Raw genomic sequence first — 21026 nt, forward strand, 5'->3', positions numbered from 1 at the left:
TATAATGCGCCTAATGGTTACGGAGAAAATTAAAAAAAATTGTAAATTGAAAATTCCCATGTTATTCTTATGGAGAATAAGTAAACTGTAATTGTAGTTTGCTTGTTTATTATCATATTTTGCCCAAATTTGGAAAATGTTTTTATTTCTTACTAACTATTAACATTTTACATAAAAAACACTTTTACCCTCCCTGCAGCAAACCTAAGTATGTTTTAAACTGATTCTATTTAAATAGGGAATACATGTGATATTTTTAAGGAGACATTTTTAGTGTAAATGCATTCAGGGAAATCTAAATTCGCTTAGTCTGCAGGTTTGCTGTGGCGGGGTTTTTTTTTTATTTAGTCAGTGACAGTGATAAGAGAGTGCTGGCCAGCCTTTAAAGTTTTAACCAGTTTTATCACTTTTTATTCAATTTTAATAATTTGATCAACATGACATTACTAGTTTTTACTATTGTGATTCTGGCAGTGTTTTAAAGAATTTTTTGACATACCACAATATTGATGATGTGGTTGCTTACAATGACCTGACGATGTTCTAAGGAACGAAACTAAAGTTGTCATACTAGCAACTGTGGTTGGATAAGGTAATTCTTCCATGTTATCAATTATATATTCCAGCCAAGGGTCACAATGAATAACCCATTTTAATATTTGCTCATATTATCTATTTCCAAAGCAACCATCACTTACAATTTGGAGACAATGATTAAATAACAACTTATTCATTAGTTGATTTGAAATTAGGAATCACGTATCTAACAGTACCGGTAAATATTCTCTAAATTACCAGGTACTTTTATAAAAGTAGGTTAGAGTAAGTTTAAAGTATTTTTAACTATTGTCAATTCCAAGAATATGCCAGTTTGTTTGTTTTGATTTAACCTCAAGATTTGACAGGTATGAACACATGATCGCACTACAGCCAAATAGGTTTATCTTCGAAGATATTCCACCACACCATAACTGTTTCTAGCTAAAAAAAATCCAACTGTACGTACACTTCTAGGCGTCACCACGACAGACAACGACAATGTGCCACCACGTCAACCCACCACCTCAAACTTCTTCTTCTTTTGGTTGGCGGGTTGACAAGGTGGCTGGTTGACGTGGTAGCACCTTGACGCGTTCGCCTCCTTGTCGTGGACTATTGGGGGGGGGGGGAGCACTTTAACGCGGTTTCGAATCATTGGGCTTAAATCAGGTTCAGGTTGAACACTGTTTACATCATCGGTACCAGAAATATAATGAACCACTGTTTTACTATTGTATACGCAATGCAAAGGTATAAAATTGTTGTTTTTTTATTTTTTCTCTTTAATATTTTTTTTAGCTGGCATGTAGCGTTGGAAGAATAAATCAATAAAATGGATTAATGAGAAAATAACCGCTAGTGTTTTAGATAGTGTACAAAGATCCATGATTACGATTACAGTACAGTCACACGGTACCAGACCATGAATATGATAAGAAGGAAACTATGGGACCTTCCCAAGAATAAATACAGTGACTGGTCTACTAATTTCGTTCATTTTAATAGAAATACAAAAAGGCTAGTTTTAATCCTGCAGAAATGGTTATATACACATTTTACGTAGAATATACGATGTGCATTACGTACAATGATTCTTTGCTGTTACGTTGGCAATGCACCACTTTATCAGCAGTTTACTGACATGTCTGTTCGTCTGTGTCTGTCTGGGCTGTCTGTTCTGTTCTGTTGCTGTTTTTTCGTATCTTGTTGATTGTTGATTGTTGTTTCTCATAATTTCTTCAGCGTAAAGAAACCTCCCTCCTCCTGCCGCTGCATGAAATTGTTTAAAGAGAGAGATATTAGTTTATTAAATGAAAGTTGTTAGCCAAACAGCAGTATCGATCATGAATAACTGACTTTATTTTATTACGAACATCAATAACTATGGATATACCATCAAACAGAGGTAAATTTATTCCATTATGCTATGTTATTAAGACATTAGTCAATTGAGTTACCCTTGAGGACCTATTACATAAAATTATTCTTTTAGGTAAGTTAAAACTTGTTAGTGTATCCATTAATGGACAATTAATTTCCTTGTTAAAAAATATATGTATTTTTGAATTATTTTCTAAAAAATTAGCCTAGGCCTAGGCCTATTTTCCAAATATGTTAAATGTTATTGAGGCAGGTTTACAAAAAAACTTACCTATGTTAAGTCAAGTAAACACATTTGGCCTAGGCATTTACTTTTACGAAGAGGTTACGCCTCCGGTAACCGAACGCAGACTAGGCATCCGGCAGTAACGTCACCGGGTTGTGGGGGCCTGGAACACCATTACCACAACGCTACGATGTACAGCCTATGGTGTTCGTGGTGTAGTACTTAGATAGAGTACCTATTCGGTTGATGTAAATGAGGTGTCTAGATCAAATCCCATCAGTGACATTAACTTTTTGTCAAAGATTTTGTTTAGAATGCCATTTCTTCTTAACTGTAAGATCTTTTGTTAGAATTTGACACATTTCTAATTTTTTTTTAACAGAATTTAAGCTTTATTCGACTTTTTACTATCAGCAAGTTTGGTTAGTTAGGTTAGGTTATCACAGTAACTGTCGGACGCCTAATCCACGTCCGGTTACCGGACGTGTGTCCTTTGCCTTACTTTTACTGGTTGCGATCAACAAGTACACACAAAGAAGAGGCCAAAATATTTCAATATACACATTTGTTGTTCACCCTACTGGCCATGAACTAACTTAAGAGAACATACACAGTTTGGACCTTTGAAGCTCATCTGATTCATTTGACTCTCAGGGAATAGGAAGTTATGGTTCCACAATTGTCCTCAGGAGAAAATGGTTAATATGCATTTTAGGGTTTGCACGCGATTTTTGAAATTTTTTTTTTCATTCTACTCGAAATTTAACGCTGATTCCGAAAATGACGTTCTTTTCCCGCGGAAAACGACCATAACGCGGAAAAACGACCAAAACGACCAAAATATTTTTTTAACAAAACACGTCATGTGGGTACTCAAATTAACCGGAATATTTAGCAGATCACGACTATGCAAGAATTTTTTGGATCCGAGGTCAAATAAGCGAGATATTCACGAAAACGTGATACTACCAGCAATAACTCCAACTTACTAGGGGACAGGTGGGAATTCGGGGTTTTGGGTGGGGGAGACATCTAACGTGGTTTATCGTTGTAATTTAATGTGTAAAAAATAATGGGTAATTAGTCGGGAGAATTATGGGAGATATGCTTGAAATTGGGAAATTTTTCAGTACCAACCTATTCATTGGTTGTAGTAGCACTGCCATGTTGCTCGTTAGGTTAGGTTAGGTTAGGTTGGTTAGGTTAGGTTAGGTTAGGTTAGGTTAGGTTGATTAGGTTAGGTTAGGTTAGTTTGGTTAGGTTGGTTAGGTTAGGTTGGTGTGGTTGGTTAGGTTAGGTTTGGTTAGGTTGGTTAGGTTAGGTTGGTTAGGTTAGGTTAGGTTGGTTAGGTTAGGTTGGTTAGGTTAGGTTGGTTAGGTTAGGTTAGGTTGGTTAGGTTAGGTTGGTTAGGTTAGGTTAGGTTAGATTGATTAGGTTAGGTTACCTAGGTTAGATTGGTTAGGTTAGGTTAGGTTGGTTAGGTTAGGTTGATTAGGTTAAGTTAGGTTAGGTTAGGTTGGTTAGGTTAGTATGAATGAAATGAAATGAAATGAAAAAGTGCTTTATTGTACAAATTACATAATAGTCTACCTCCATATATGTACAACATATACAACTCTAACTTGCACATAAAATAAAATACATAAGGTACTGCTAAAAATAAGAAACTAACACTTACTAAACAATGGTCAATGTTGACCGTCTGTTTGGTTGGCAACATACATACCTTCTCCTTAACAAAAAAAAAAACAAAAACAATTCCCACTTTACAGTAATATAAAAGAAAAAACAATAATTTATACACTTTGAACTTCATTTACAAAAACATTTTTTTTTTGTATATATATATATATATATACATAAGGAAAAAACAATTAAATAAGTAACGTCTAAGTATGGTATATGCAGCAGAGAGTCGTATTAAAAATTAAATTCTTGTATTAAATCCCATCTATAAAACCAAGCCTCCCTTAAAAATTTACAGAAAAAACTCCAATCCTTCCCATTTAAATATGAAATAAACTCAGCTTGAGCCAAGAAATGTCTACCCAACCATTTAAATCTAATGTTTTTTAAAATTGGACATTCTGCTACAAAATGAAATACTGTTTCATCTTGATTTAAATTACAAAGGGAGCAAAGCCCACTTCCATCATTCCAAGGTTTATAATTCAAATGAATCAGCTGAGCTCTAGCCTTAATAAGCCACGACACAAGTCCAATGTCAGCCTTATCAGTCAGCAATGTCCTGCCGCCGCGGTCAAGGTCAAGGAGCAAGTACTGGTCTCGATATCGCGCTGTCATCGCTTGCCCTACACAAAAACCACGCCATCGCTCTCTCTCGCACTCGACCACTGTCGTAAGCTGCGCCACTACCCGCTCCCTCTGTTGTTCCCACGACTTAAAATCAATCTCAATATCGAACTTCTTACCAAGTAATTTCCAGAGTGAAATACAACCAACATTCTTTGTAATAATTTCTCCTAACAAAGCTCTAGGCAAACGATCTGTTGACATTTTAAACATGATTTTCTTTAAATAATTCATATTTTGACCTAATGTGAATAAATGCAATTTTTCAAAATTTGTCTCTAAATACAAAACATAGTTTTCGGTATTTCTAGGCAATTTTAACAACTTTTTAATGAAATTCCTTTGAACGGCTTCTACCTGTGCACTTTCGTAACAACCCCAAACTTGTGCACTGTAACACAAAATGGATCTAATAATGGAATTAAAACAAGTACATTTAGAACTGAAAGAAGCAGTCCTACAATTTAACAATCTTGACCATGATGAGCTTATAGCAAACTTTGCTATTCTAGATTTCTCCTTAAAATGTGTTTCCCAGGATAAGGATGTCGTAAACAAAACACCTAAATATTTATATTCATTTACAATTTCTACAGGATTCCCCTTATAAAACCACTTACAATTTTTATCCAATTTCCCCCCTTTCCTAAAAACTATTATCTTTGATTTTGTTAAATTCACTTTTAAATTCCAATTATCACAATATTTTTCTAAATTTGAAATCATCAGCTGTAGACAGGTCGCCGTAGGAGCCAAAAATACTATATCATCTGCGTACATCAACATATTGATTTTCCTGCCTGCACAATGAAGACCTCCCCCAATAAAATCAGGCATGTCATTTATAAATAAACTGAACGCAATCGGAGAGCTAATACATCCTTGCCTCAGACCCACATTTGTGCTGAAAGGTACAGTAACCCCCTCCTTACACCAAACACTTGAAACTGTACCCGTATACATATTTTTTATCACTTCAATCATTTTCGTCGACACACCTAGGCACGATAGTTTAAATATCAAAGCATTCCTATCTATTGTGTCGAAAGCCGACGAAAAATCCACAAAAAATGCAAACACCTTTCCCCTCTTAACATTAAGCTGCAAACTTAAAATAGAATAAAGATTAAAGATATTATCCACTGTTGAATAACCTTGTCTGAAACCTGCTTGAAATTCTGTTAAAAGTTTACGTTTTTCAACCCACTCAGTCAATCTATTGTTCATTAAACTTACAAATATTTTACAAATGCAATCGATGAATGACAAACCCCTGTAATTTTCAACCTGATTAATATCCCCCTTTTTATGTAATGGAAAGATTATGGATTTTTTAAAACTGTGAGCTAAATTGCATTCGAAAAACATTTTATTGTAAACATCTAATAACTTCAACATAAAAACATCAGGAGAATTTTTAAAAAACTCATACGGCACCCTGTCTACACCTGGAGCCTTATTACATCCTACTCCTGAGAGCACGGCTTTTAATTCCAGCAGTGTAAAATTGCAATCAAGGTCATTGTCCTCAACTAGAGGGAGCGCATAACTGACGCAAGCAGACGACAGCGGCGGGTTAAGGAAATTCTGAAAGTGGTTGACCCACTTATCTGGTGCAATGTTTCCCACGCCCTTATCTCGATCCTTTATCTTTAAAACATTCATGGCTTTCCAGAACGATTTTGAGTCCTTCACATTTCTAACGCCGTCGATTAATTGATCAAAATATAGTTTTTTCTTATTCCTACACATCTTTTTGAAATGTCTTTGGCTCTCCAGATATTTTAACTTAACCAATTCAGAGTTAGTCTTACGGAACAAGTTAAGTTGGCGAAACAAGGTCTTACGTACTACTAAACAATCAAAATCAAACCACGGCTGTTTGCTATGTAAAACCTTATCTTTTGGAACAATGCAATTCCCTTTCGCTGCGCTTTTAATTGTTGCAATAATCAGGTCCACATTATCCTGGTTATTATCAGTGAATTCAATTTGAGAGGCATAAGCGCTCAGCTTTTTGCGGAAATCGTCGCAATCTTGTAGCTTCCAATTTAGTTTCGGCAACAAAGGGGCCAGACTCCCCCCCCCCCTCAGCCACCGCACCAGGACCACCAACACAAAGGCTGACTTCTATTGGCAGGTGATCTGAACCTGGGTATGCCACCACTTTAAAGTCGTGGACCAAGTGCAGACAACCAGCTGAAACCAAAGCTAAATCTATGACTGAACATCCCCTGGAACCGATGAAAGTGTACTCTCCCTCTAAATCACTGCAAGATCGCCCATTTAAAACTGTAAATCCATTGTTTTCACTGAACTCGATTAATTTCCTGCCTCTACTATTTACCTTAATATCTTTGGATTTTCTTTGTTCTGATAACCTATCATTAGACCAGTTAATAGCACCATCAAGCATATCCTTTGTTTCCTGCCCAATGCGCGCATTTAAATCCCCTATAATAATAATATTTTCACTATGAAGATGGTTTACAGTTTCAATTAATCTATGGAAATCATAATCCCAATTATTAAAATTTAAATAAACAGGAATCAGAAGCATACTTTGATCATTTTCTAGTAACTTAGCTTCTACCACAATTATACCATTTACTACTTTAAAATGTAAATTATTTATAAACCGTGACACCGAGTTTAACAACACAACCAGTCCACCGATATATCTACCATAGTTTTGAAATCTAACAGCAAACTCAGAATAAATATTAAAACTCTTAAACTTAGACCCAATCCATTCTTTATCCTCCTCTGAAATAAAAGTTTCCAACAAAATAATTACATCATACCTGTTAATAAAATCAAAAAAATCACAATGATTGCTAATAGCTTTTAACCCACAAACATTAAAAGATATCATTTTAACTAAAAAACCTGAACTGTCCTCATTATTTGCTCGTCCATGTCTTCGGAGGTTGGAGTCGTCCCCTCACACCTTTGCCTTGGCTCTCCCCGCCGACCCTCGTGCCACCACCTCTGCTGCTGTTGGTGCCTTTGACGTCGCCGCCGCCTCTGTTGCTGACGTCATCTCTACCACCGTCGCATCTTCTGTCAATGTACTCGACTTAGATGTCGCCACCAATTCTGCCGCCATCACACCTCTGTCACTGTCACTTTCACTTGCCCTCGTGGACCCTCTTCTCTCGCGTTTACGTTTCCCTAGGTTTGCCAGAAAGTTTCTAAAGTCCCGGTCGAACAAACTTTGGAGTTTATCCGCACCATCCTCCTGACCAGCCCGAAGCCGACCCTCATCCCACGTGAAGCGGCACCCCTGTACTTCCAGATGGTCAAACACCAGCGGCATCTTGATTTTCCCTGCCACTCGTTCCACTTCCTTTCTCACATCCATTAGCCGCGCACGTTTAAGACGTACTTCAGCGGGGTAGTCCCTGTGCACCACGTCCGACGGGAAGTGTGCGATAATTGCAGAACCTTTTTTGCCAAGGAGATGCGCCCTATTAATCCACAGATTTCCCTCCGCCCCCATAACCTCCCTACAGAACTTATCTACGACTTCCCTAAAGTCTTTAGTGTTTTTACTCCAACGTAACCCTTTAAATATTAAATTATTGCGACGAGAACTAACCGACTTGGTTAGGTTAGGTTAGGTTGGTTAGGTTAGGTTGGTTAGGTTAGGTTAGGTTGGTTAGGTTAGGTTGGTTAGGTTAGGTTAGGTTAGATTGATTAGGTTAGGTTACCTAGGTTAGATTGGTTAGGTTAGGTTAGGTTGGTTAGGTTAGGTTGATTAGGTTAAGTTAGGTTAGGTTAGGTTGGTTAGGTTAGGTTGGTTAGGTTAGGTTAGGTTGGTTAGGTTAGGTTAGGTTAGATTGATTAGGTTAGGTTACCTAGCTAGGTTAGATTGATTAGGTTAGGTTAGGTTGGTTAGGTTAGGTTGATTAGGTTAAGTTAGGTTAGGTTAGTTTGGTTAGGTTAGGTTGGTTAGGTTAGGTTAGGTTGGTTAGGTTAGGTTAGGTTGGTTAGGTTGGTTAGGTTAGGTTTGGTTAGGTTGGGTAGGTTAGGTTAAGTTAGGTTATGCATAGTATCATCCCTTTTACCTGTTAAATTAAAACATAAACAATTATAATAAAATAATGACCAGCTGATCCTGATCAGCTGGTATTTTAACACAGACAAAAGTTAGAGCAAAAATCCAAAATAGCATCGCATATTTACGTGAAAATCTCGCTTATTTGACCTCGGATCCAAAAAATTCTTGCATAGTCGTGATCTGCTTAATATTACGGTTAATTTGAGTACTCACATGACGTGTTTTGGTAAAAAAAGAGTTTTTGGTCGTTTTGGTCGTTTTTCCGCGTTATGGTCGTTTTCCGCGGAAAAAGAACGTCATTTTCGGAATCAGCGTTAAATTTCGAGTAGAATGAAAAAAAAATTTTCAAAAATCGCGTGCAAACCCTAAAATGCATATTTACCGAGAAGATTAAATTAGCCTAAGTTACTTGGATACCTACAAATTAGGCCTACATTACCTTTTTAAGGTTTTTGGGTGTAATTTTTATTAAACGGTATATTGCCTTTGTGATTAGTTACCACTAGGTTTAAATCAATAGGTTTAGTTAGCAGAATAGGCCGGGGAGTAGAAATTATCCAACCTGGAGAAAAGACCAATAAATTGTATGCATGTGATTGTACTTGTCCATCTTATTTTCCGTATGGGGGGTCTGGAAGGGTATGGGATAACCCTCAGTAATAACTAGTCATGTGTGTGTAGTTTAGCCAAGCAATCTTATCGAAGAAATGGAATTTTACTAAGAATACGTAAGCCTAAGCAGTTGTGTTTTGAGTGATCACATTGCTGAAATTTACTATCTCACCAATAATAAGTTTTTCTTACTAAAATCAATAAGTTACATTTCACTCACATATCAGGATAAATCAGAACTTATATTCAAAAGTACTGTAATCCATCCTCTTGACTCGCCACGTCACCATTCTACTACGTGCGTGAAGTGCCACTATCATCAGGGTAAAAAAAAATACCCCCGCCACAGCAAACCTGCAGACTAAGCAAATTTCCATTTGCCTGAGTAGATTTACACTAAAAAAACTCCTGAAAAAATATCACATACCTATATTCCCTATAAATAGAATTAGTTAAAGTGTTTTTTTTTTTGTAAAATGTATTTAGAAAAAATATAATAAAATTTCTAAATGGGAGATTGGCATAGGCCTATACATAGTTTTAGATAAATTGACGGTGAGTTTATTTTGATCAAACCATCGCCTGACAGTGAGTAGGCCGCGCTCCGCACCTTGATACACCTCCTCCCAGCTATCGCCGAGGGCTCGAACAGAAGAGCGGTGTCGTCGGCGTACAGGAAGATCTGACCAGCTTCCAGATTAATTTTGCCAAGGTTATTAATGTATATAAGGAATAAAAGAGGTCCCAAATTTGATCCTCGAATTACTCCATAGTCCATGGTTTGTTGTGCACTATTCTTTCCTAAAATCGAGACAATTTGGGAACGATTAGAAAGGTAATTTTTAAACCAATTATAAGCAGTTCCAGTAACCCCTATACACCTTAGCTTGTCCAGAAGCAGCGATCTGTCAACAGTATCAAATGCCTTGGCCAAGTCAATGAATACTAAAAGAGGTTTTTTGTTTTTATTAATTGACTCATGTGTACTGTTAGTTAGAGAGTAAAGATTGCCATTCAAATTTTTGTCTTTGCAGAAGTCGAATTTTTTATCAAAGAGAATATTAGAATGTATTAAATAGTTTTCAAAACTGAATTCTAACACACTTCTCTATTAACTTAACAAGGACGCTAGCCAATGTAATTGGTCTATAGTTAACACATTGGGTTTTTCTATACAAGATCAGACATCATCTACTGGTACCCAGTTCGTCCCTGACACTAAACGCTGCAACCATTGGTATACGATTGGCTTTCTAAGCTCTCATACCCTACGACCATGTAGAGTCTGCTGAAGCGGATTTTTAAGCTTTTTGTTCTGGTCTAACTAATGCCGTACCTACAGTCCCTTGATGAAGCTTGGTAGATCTCCGTTTCCTCAATGGTTCTTGGCTGACTTGAAGCGCCTAATTATTTTAAAGAAAAAAAGCCCATAAAATGTACAAGATTACATCCAGTCCATTTCACCTAAGGAATGTTGTGCCCAATGTTCCAGTATGGTCGCCCAGTGTCGTCAAAGGCATCTTGATCGAATGGATACTTCCATTAGAAACAACCCTAAATGTTTCTGGAATCTTGTCAATCAGCACAGGTCAAGTCTTAGTCTTAATTCAATCTTTGTAAATGATTCTGTTGTTGTGGAGCCATTCAAAATCTCACACACCTTTGATGACTACTTTTCGTTAATTTTTACTGAGTCAGATGAAGATCCTCCAAACCTCGACTTCACCATTTTCAAAACAATATCATCATGGCGCAACTCTGCCGAAGCAATTGAAGATAAACTCTCTAAGCTGGATCCTAACAAAGGGGCTGGTCCGGACAGTATTCCCCCATCAATACTGAAGTTTTGCAAGACTGTTATTTCTCCTCATATTGTCATCTTATTCAAGATTTTCTTCTTTAATGACATATTTCTTCAATGCTTAAAATCTGGCTTTATTTTGCCTATATTCAAATCTTACAACTGTGCAAAATTAGAAAATTACCGGCCAGTCGTTATCCTAGTTGTGGTAGCTAAAGGTATTTGAGAGCTTAGTACTTGATGGCCTCGATTTTGAATTTGAAACCCTGATGCAAGTTCCACTCTAGGTTTTCTCTTCCGCTTCACTTGAGGACTCTTCATTAATGCTTTGGTGTTGCTCTTTCGTGCTCTGGTTCGTTCCATACTCAAATTCAATTCACCTGTCTGGGCTCCCTATCAGACTGGACTCTTATATTCGCTGGAGAGAGTTCAAGTCCGTTTCATAAGTATTCTTGGCTGTAGAATGGGACATCGCTACCTTGATGCTCCCATGAATCTCATCAGATCTCAGTTCAATCTATGCAGCTTGGAAGATCGGAGGAAAATCTCGGACGCTTAGCTTCTCATGAGGATTGCAAATGGAACCGTTGACTGTCCTCAGCTGTTGGGGGAAATACCATTCCACGTTCCTATCCGTACGAGATCCAATGATAGGTTTGAGGATATACTACAATACTGTATATTTGCAGCAAAGCACTATCCCTCGCCTTTTGCGGGTCGGCAACGAGGTTAGCGCAGTGTTGGATTTTCACTATTCCAGTGTGGCTGCTTTCCGCTCCAATCTGTGTCGCCTCTTCTCTGTAAATAACTTATAGTTATTGCCCACATTATGTCAACGGTACCGTGTTCTAACCTTCAATCATCTTCTTTACTTAGCATTTGGTTTTTTTTGTCATGTTAAATCTTGCTTAGGGAATTCCAAACTGTGTATTTAGGTGTTGTTATTGTTTCACAAAACTTAATATGGTTTTTATCTTCATTGTTGAACTGTTTTTCTTGTTATTGCTATTGTTATTGTTATTTATTCAGTCATAGCCTTTATTTGTTGTTGATTATTTTAGTTTGATATAGCTTAGGCCTACTTGCTCTACCTTTTTGTAAAATGTTGTTACCGTGGAAATAAATGAATTGAATTGAATAGGCAGGTGTGTGGAGGAAGATCAAGGTGGCAGAGAGGTGAGCGCTAGCAGTTCTAGTGTTGTGATCTTTTAAGCGGAATAATTTGACATGAGTCGCCCTAGCATGACGTTAAGCCTTTAGACCGATTACTGTTCTGGATATAGTCATTTAACTTAGGCCTCTGTGAATGATGACATACAGTAGCCTGCATTGTACCATAACTTGAAGGTTCTGCAAGCCTTTTGATGATGTAATGTGATACAATTAAGTGACTCATTGCTATTACTAATACAAATAGTTTAATAATTATGATTTCATGAAGTGGTAGAATCATATTGCCTGATGTGTACTTAAATACATATTGCAATAACTCTACGCTGAACACTTTTATCTGTTTCAAATGAAACATACACATTTAAAATGATAGTAACTGTTATTTTCAGTAGGCCTAAATGTGAAGCTGCTAAATATATGTTTAAGTATAGTTAAACGCCTGATTGGATTACTATTCTCACCAATAATAAGTTTTTCTTACTAAAATCAATAAGTTACATTTCACTCACATATCAGGATAAATCAGAACTTATATTCAAAAGTACTGTAATCCATAATATTGAAGAAAAATTTAATAATAATTTTAATAAATGTAATATATATTTAGTAGGGTACCTGGCCTACTTTATTCTGAAGTAATATATAATTATGAAATAAAATTATGTGTAACTAGCTGTTGTACCCGTGCTTTGCAACGGGAAGAGGCCACAAAATAGAAACATTTTAATCTTTACATCTGTTGCATATAATAGTTACACATCCGATTGGAGGTATTAAGGTATTAAGAAACTAAATTAAACTTTTATGGCCTTAATAGAAACGTTAAAGTTTTGACTTTTAAATCTGGTAAGTAGTGGATACCACCATTTTCGTTTTGATTAATTTTAAATCTTGTGTAGGCTGATTATATGAGAAAAACTGACAAAATCTTTGAATAAAACTTTGACATACATGATTTACTTTCATCTCCCTTAATTAAATATCTTTCAATTTATTATTGACATTTTAAATTTCAATTTTGAAGGTGCAAAAATACTAATTATTAAATTTAAATGAACATTTTTTTTCACTCTTCTTTATATTAAATCACAAATCCTTCCATCTTCAGTTTCTTCACTCACAATAAATCATTAGCAAAACTAAGTCAGCTGTTATAAACTTTAGAAATATTGCTGTGCCTTATCAATACAGTATTTTGAAATATTAAAGAAACTTAATTAAAGAAACTAAATGTGAACTGAAAGCTGTGTTAAGATAAAATAAGAGTATTTTGCATTACCATTTGATAATTAAATATAGTTACACATATAACAGATTTAAGAAAACAAAAATCAACGACATACAATTTAGTTATTGATGATATTCTTTAGTTTAATTTAAGCATAGGTTTAGCAAAACACAATAACTTAATTTACCTAATTATACATATAAAAAACAATGTATGTTATTATTGGTCGACCAAACACAAACTTAATCACAAGGTACAGCGTCAGTGAATTACAAAGGCAATAAGGCCCAAAAGCAACAGAAATAATTGATCATTTGGTAATTCTAACTATCATGAGTAAGTCTACCTTGAAGCAATCTTTATATCAAAAATATGCAGCAGAGTTTTAATAATCCTCTCTTTAATAATTATTGTGTCTTCAGTGCTATTTGACCCTCCCTGCAGGCAATTGAGTAACATGAAATTGTGTGTTCTGTTATATACAACATTATGGGTACATACGCTTACTACATAGTTTTTCAATCTCTCATACCTGCAGACCTCTTTGCTTACCCCTCATGTCTTGGGACAATAGCATACTAGCTCGACCACGACCTCTCACATACAGCCAGTTTTACAATAGACGTAAATAAAACTTTATCACTTTTCCACGGCTGGCTTACGTCAAATACTCAGGATTTTATTGCAGTACTGCAGTTTATAAAAACTTGTATGCTAAATTTTTAAATGTTTGTTTTGTCTAGGTATTTCCCCTGGCCTTGAAGGGGGAGAGGCCAAGCTACAACAACACCTGGTATTGTTGAGGGAAGAATACAAGAAGCTTCAACAACATTGTGGCAACCTAGAGGCCAAACTAGCATTGTGTTCTTCCTCTGACAAATCTGTAGAGAACAGCTTCCCTTCCCGTCTCTACAAGACTGTCTCCAGTCTCTATGACTCTGCTTTGTACAGGTGCGTAGCTAATTTCAGGGAATTTCCATTACAGAAGACCCCCTTTTAACCAACCTCATGTTAACCAATAATCGGATTATCCGCCTTCCATCGTAAAATATTACATTTTGTTTTAACCGACCTTGCTTTGAGAGCAGTTCGGCTTAACCGCCGCATTCTAGAAATCTCGGCATTTCCTCTCCCACGCTGGGTGATGAGAACTGAACCATACGCTTATCTCCACAGAATGTGACTAAGAATAAATTATTTTGTATTGATCACAAAAAATATAGCATATTGTCAGTTTTTCATCATCGTTCGTAGCGCGAGCACATCCTGATCTGATTTGTTATCTGTGCGGCAAATTTATAAAATCGTAAAGTGCATTACAATTTTGAGAACTGATTATCACATCGCTAGAGTAAACAAACAACGCAACTTGTAGGGAGGGCAGGGAAGGGGGGTTAACAACTCCAAGTTCAAGATAGTTTTTGTGCCTCGAGCCTCCAGTGAGAGGCAATAGATAAACTTCCTGTCTTCTAACAAAATTGTTGCTTGTATCTTTAATTTCAACAAAAGGTTCTGTACTGTATTACGATGGATTTAGAAAGCATCAATGAATACATTACAGTAATAAAGTTATTAAAATAGGAATTATTAATGACTCTTGTCTAGTACTATAATCTATTCACTGAATTTAGGTTAGTAGAGTAGTTTATTTTATACATAATACAAGTATGACTTCAAAATGATAACTATATAATTCCAAATTAATAACACTTAATTATGTTATGATATTAGGGATTGCCTGTTTTAATCTTTTGACCTTTCGAGTTATCCGACCTAGGTCCGGTCCCATTAGGGTCGGTTAAGAGGGGGTCTACTGTATCAGGGAAGATGTCGACCCCAGGCAGAATTTGTTTTTTGTTTTAATGTCCCCAGAAGACAAAACATTCTCAGTTCAGATTGATATATTTACAGGTTATGCAAAACTGCTGATACACCCTTTTAACTTTTCAAATAATTACACCAGGAAAACTAGACTTGGCACAACTTTATATGACATGAAAGTAAACTTTTTGGTTGATATGAACATTTTGTCTGTGACCCCAAAATGGAATATTTCGGGGGCAGCTTTAGATTTTTAACAAAGCTTCATCAAGTGACACTTCATTTTAAAGATCGTTATAAAAGAAGAATATCAGCGAAAACTAGGTCCTATCTCAACCCAGAATGACATAGTACCTTATAATTAATTTGAAAATGAATTGAATATTCAGGCATGGTACATTTATGTGAGTTCTCTCAAGCTGATAAACATTTAAAATTACTGCCATTCTGGGTTAGGATGGTAACCTCTAGTTTTTGCTGTTGCCCTTTTTTAATAAAGACCTTTAAAATATGGTACCACTCGATGGGGCTTCCATTTAAAATTTTTGAACTGCCCCAAATTACCCCTTTTTGGTTTTGTACAAAATTCCCGATCAAAAGGTGCACTTTTATACCATGTAAAGGTGAGATGAGTTCCCCCATCAATGGGTTTTTTGTGTAACCCATTGAAAAATTAAGATTGGGTTCCCACATACCTATTTAGAATGTTCTTCAGCCAGAGAAGATTCAAGTAAATGTATTTTTGGTGCATTTTTAAATTATCGCTTTGTACTGGAATTGAGATGATAGAGACCAAACGCTTTTGCTGATATTATTCTTTTGTAAAGGCCTTTAAAATGATGTGTCAATTGGGGGTTTCCATAAAAAAAAATCTTGTCCTAATATTAGGGGTTCTTGGGCAAAATTGGCACAACAACACAAAAGTGTACTTTAGCCACATAAAGTTGTGCAGATTTTAGTTTTCCTAGTGTTACCCATTAAAAAGATAAGAGCCATACTTTATAGTGATCCATACTTTTGGCTAACCCTGTAATAGGCGGATATTATACATAATTTCAAAGCTCTTTTAATACAAACATTTTGCGATCTGGGTATTAACTATTTAGTACAGTCCTAAAAACTTTGTGTGATGTGGATCTAATATGTTATAAAATTGACAAGTAATTAGACATGTAAAAGAACTAAAACTGGATTGCGTAATGCTCAGAACTAGGCTCAATAAGAACTAGGAAAATTGTAATGGGAAAACAATAAACACAATATTTCCCCAAATAAATGCTTACACAAATAAACAGAATTATTTTTAACTGTATATAATGAAACATAGAGCAATAAAACCCTAAGGTTATAAACCTTAAATTGTAAATCATGCAGTCAATAAATTGTGATTTTTATTTTCAGTGACATTAAGATAATACTCAAGGATAAGGAGATCCCAGGACATAAGCTGGTATTCGCATCTCGCAGTGTGGACTGGGCTGGTTCTTCTATCATGGATGTCGCATCTTTAGGTTTGTGCTTTTAGCGAATTTCCCATACAGGGAATAAGCTATTCCCTTAGGTCTCATGGTAAGATCTGAACCCGGAACCGTTTTACTTTTTCGCTTTGATGTCCCCAGAGGCCAAAAACACATCCGTTCAAATTTATTATATATATATATATATGTTCGTTAGCACCATAACTGTAACAAAAATGAAATTTAATAATAAAAAATAAAAAAAAAAAACGATGAGCATGTTTGGGGGAAAAAGTCCTAAGTCCTAACAGACCAGCTGCACCATAAATGTGTTTGTGCTATCAACTGTGTAAACAAAATTACTCGGACAGCCTCTGATTTACTTGTCATACGTTCAAGAGCAGAGCTAAGTGTGCTACCCTTTAAAAAAAGAAAAATATTTCAAATGTTAAACGAACCTTGGCTTTTTCATGCATCTAACTTGTGTCAAAGTTTGTGTGATGGAACATTGGCTGTGGAATCCACTGTAATGCGGGGTAGGGACACAACAGGAGCAAAGTTTCTGAATTATTTAAAGTTAATTTTTGCTATGAATTATACTTGAAAAAAGGGTAATAATTTAAGGGGTGATTATTTCCTTTGAGAAATTTTGCTGAGTTTATCACATTCAAGGTTTAACAACAAAATGATGCAATAACTGATTCCTAGTACATACTAGATTTGAATGGATGTATTTCAATTTGCTGATGACACAATGCTGTTATGTAAGGGACCCAATGTTGAATCCCTGCAGCACAAAGTAGATACAGAATTGGCCGCTTTAAGTGACTGGTTTAGAGTAAATGGGCTCTCCTTGAACATGGACAAGACTCAAGTAGTTAATTTTCGATCAGATCATTGAAATAGTTTAAAACAGACCACTTTTACAAATCATCAGTTAATGTCTGAGGAGACAGTAAATTTTTTGGGTATTCATACCACCGAAAATCTTGACTGGCTTCCTCACATTGACAAACTACGGAAAAAACTTTCTTCAGCAATATTTTACTCTCAAAACAATTTATCAAGTTACAGATCAGATACTAAAACTCAATTAACATTTTATCATTCATATTTTTCATCTTTAATGTCATACGGAATACTTGTCTGGGGAAATTCTTGCCATGGTAAGATTTTAAGGCTTCAAAAGAAGGCACTTAGAATCATAGCTAAAGTACCCCGAAGAAGTCCATGCAAAATCATCTTCCAGGCTTTTAGCGTTTTGACATTTTATGACCTCAGTGGCGGCGATAAGAGCGTTCGCCGGGACCCCCTCTCCCAATGATCTTTAAAAACATTTTCCCATGTATTACCTAAAAGTCGTCGCAATTGGGAGGGTTAGGTATTAAAATTATTTTATTTGGATTTTTTGCTATTTAGATTTAAGTATTATAATGCATTGATAAATGTCCTGTCATTTTATGATGTAATGGCATTCTGTAAATAAATAAATTAATAAATAAATAAATAAATAAATAAAAATGTTTGCCCTTATCAATTTGTCTCGCATTGTATCCAATGAAATGGATTACCATGTATAAAATATCCTTTGTACATACTGACCATCTGTAAATTATTGGTATAAATGTAAATATACTGACAAATGTTGGAAGAGTTATTTTATTTTACCCAAATCTCTTTGAGTAAATAAAGAGTTGTAAATCAGACTATAAAATAAAACTAGTTAATTTTGTCCGTTTGACCAGGGGTTCAAGAGTAAACTCTTCTTTTTCAGATTGGTCTCAAATAGATAAAGGAGTGGCCCAAGCCCTAGTCAGATGGATCTACTCAGACCAAGTGGACTTCCCACAACCAGATGATTTTACCTTATCCCTTATGAAAAATGCCAGCCAATTTCACCTGGGTGATCTAGTCAACCGGTAAGTTCTCATTTCATCAAGTAAGAGACAAGGATTGAATCTTGCAGCTCAGTTATTCCTGCATTGTTCGAAAGATCTCAATTCCCATTAATCCTCTGTTCCTTGGATCCCATGAAATCCCAATGACTGTGTTGCCCTGGTTTCCCTTGATGCTTCTACATGATAGGGTCTAGCAGGGCTGGAAGTGCAAATAATGCATAAAAAGCTTACCAGTCCTCTTCACCACATTTATATTCAATTCTTTAAGAGGCTCTCACTTAATTACCATCTTTCTTCAGTGTCTACAGAACACCCAATGAACACTAATATAGCCTACTGTGTTCTGCTAAAATGTCTATTCATCCATAAGGTAATCGAATTTGCCGCATCAGGTGGTACCCGCAGCATCCTTTTTGACTGTAAATTTCCTGTTTGTTTCCTTTTTGAGGAAGAACATCATTTCTAGCTTCCCTTTGGGACTACTTAAAGGGCTACTAAAAAGTCCATCCTCAAAGTATCATCTCAGTCGTCCTTGTAAAAACTGCCATCCAGTTCAAAGTGAGGAGGCTGAGTTCTAAGGAATTAATGTTTGTCACCTTTCTACTCATAATGAAGCTGAGTGAGCTGGTAGTGAGTTACCACTGCCCAGAACCAGGCTGTCAACTCTCATTACTCCTGTATTGTGGACTGTAGACAGTTGTGTAATCAAGTATTTGCATTACACAAAGCTATCTGTGCTACTAACATGGTTTCTTTTCTTGTAGCCTAACTACCAAAGCAGCTGTAAATTTGCATTCAGTAGTTGTGCAAAGTAGCTGTACCCTCCATCATATATACTCCAAAGGGTAATCTGAAGTCAGCTTCACACGTCTCAAATTTCATATAAATTGATTATTTTTGATTGAGTTAGTGTCCCCAAAGCAGAACTAAATAAACAAATAAATCTTTAATGTCACATAAAGTTTGCATAATATAACAATGCTATAAAACAGGTGACATTGTCAAAATACAAATACCTTAAGACTAAGGAGTTATAATAGACTAAAATAAACTAAAACTATACAAATTAAAGTGGTATAAACAAAATGTATTAGTTAAAAAATTTAGTTAAAACAAATGTATTTTTACACAACCTGATCAGTTAAGAACTCATCTATACTGTAATAAGTTTTTCTTAAAAGAAAATTAGCAAGGCTACTTTTGAAATGCTTGGACTGTATTTTGTTCTTTAATTCTTGAGACAGTTTATTAAATAGTTTTTTGCCCATGTATGTCAGTGTTTTTTCTACTACAGGTGACAGTGCGACATAGTCGCAGAAAGACGGCAAGGGCTGCAGATAGCCCAGACTGGTTATAATTTTTTAAATATTTATTTTCATAGGTAAAATAAGGGCCACCTTAACCTGTATAAATATCTGCAGAAAATTCCACATAAAAAGTCAATACATTTTTTTGCAGGAAATATTTCGGTAGAAAGTTGACAACTTTATTTTCAGCAGAAAAATTCTCTGTTCTGCAAACAGTAACGCTACAAAGCGTCATGCATTACATAAACGAAAGCTGCAATGTCAATATTTGGTGCATCGTTCGTGAGGAAGAAGGCAGAGAATAACCGAATTACCAAAGTGTTTCAATGCACTAACAGTAGACGTATTCATAATAACTGATACGAGTGTTTGAAAACTTATTAATTTCAAAATATTCATTAAAACTATCACGCCGTGGTTCATTTACACTCAATTTCGACCGTGTAAGCCCTCAGGATATTTTTGAATTTTTTCAAGTCTGTTGCAAAAAGTTTAGAAACGTTATGCTTTGGGGGTTAACATGCTAACAAACACACACATACATATATGAATTTCAATGAATAATGTACACTTATTTGGCGTCTTGAGACATTAAAACAAAAAAAAGTAAATCAGTCCCGGTCCAGGTCTTACCATGAGATCTACGGTAATAGTTTATTCCCTATATAGACGTGTCAAAATAGTAAAATGTATTGCACAACCATAAAAAAAATTGCTTCAAATGGTCTTGTACCATTAATTAAATGCAATCGATATGTTAAAAAACATAGTAAAAGTCTAGGAAAATCGGAATCCCGGAAGTGGGTAATTTTCAAGATGGTAAAATTGCCGGAAAGTATTGATTTTAAACGTTTGTCTTGTATAAAAGGCACATTTCTTGCCAGATTGTTTTAAAATTTTTGTTAAAGTGCATTTTTTTTTACTGCTACCTTCTATAGTGTATTCCAACTTAGGTTGGGCGTTTGTGTATAGTTAGTTGTAATGTGTTAGTTAAGTTTTATTCACCTGAGGACGGGATCAGATTCCAGATCTCGAAACGTTGTGTATTGTTTTTTACAATTGAACCGCGCCCTCGTACCTGCACCCAGGCCAACGACTTGGAAGCGTGAATCCATGTGCAGGCCCGAGGAGCGGCCCACCAAAAAAAAAACAAACAAAGTGAGAACCATGGATGGAGGTTCAAGAACAACGCACTATTTGAGAGAAA

The 21026-nt window shown here is 35.8% G+C and overlaps 1 protein-coding gene across 1 annotated transcript in view; it reads left to right on the forward strand.

Moving 5' to 3' along the window:
- The first annotated feature begins 1785 nt into the window (after positions 1-1785).
- LOC128997959 (rabankyrin-5-like) overlaps positions 1786-21026 on the forward strand; it is an 80149-nt gene continuing 60908 nt past the window's right edge. The window contains exons 1-4 of the mRNA XM_054423818.1: positions 1786-1945; positions 14080-14287; positions 16559-16668; positions 18389-18533. Coding sequence (XP_054279793.1) covers positions 1924-1945; positions 14080-14287; positions 16559-16668; positions 18389-18533 — 485 coding nt within the window. The 5' untranslated portion in view covers positions 1786-1923. The remainder of the gene's footprint in view (positions 1946-14079; positions 14288-16558; positions 16669-18388; positions 18534-21026) is intronic.

Source organism: Macrosteles quadrilineatus, unplaced genomic scaffold (genome assembly GCF_028750875.1).
Source record: "Macrosteles quadrilineatus isolate MER2022 unplaced genomic scaffold, UCM_ALF_1.0 Scaffold_7__1_contigs__length_78375512, whole genome shotgun sequence".
In the NCBI taxonomy this organism is placed as follows: Eukaryota; Metazoa; Arthropoda; class Insecta; order Hemiptera; family Cicadellidae; genus Macrosteles; species Macrosteles quadrilineatus.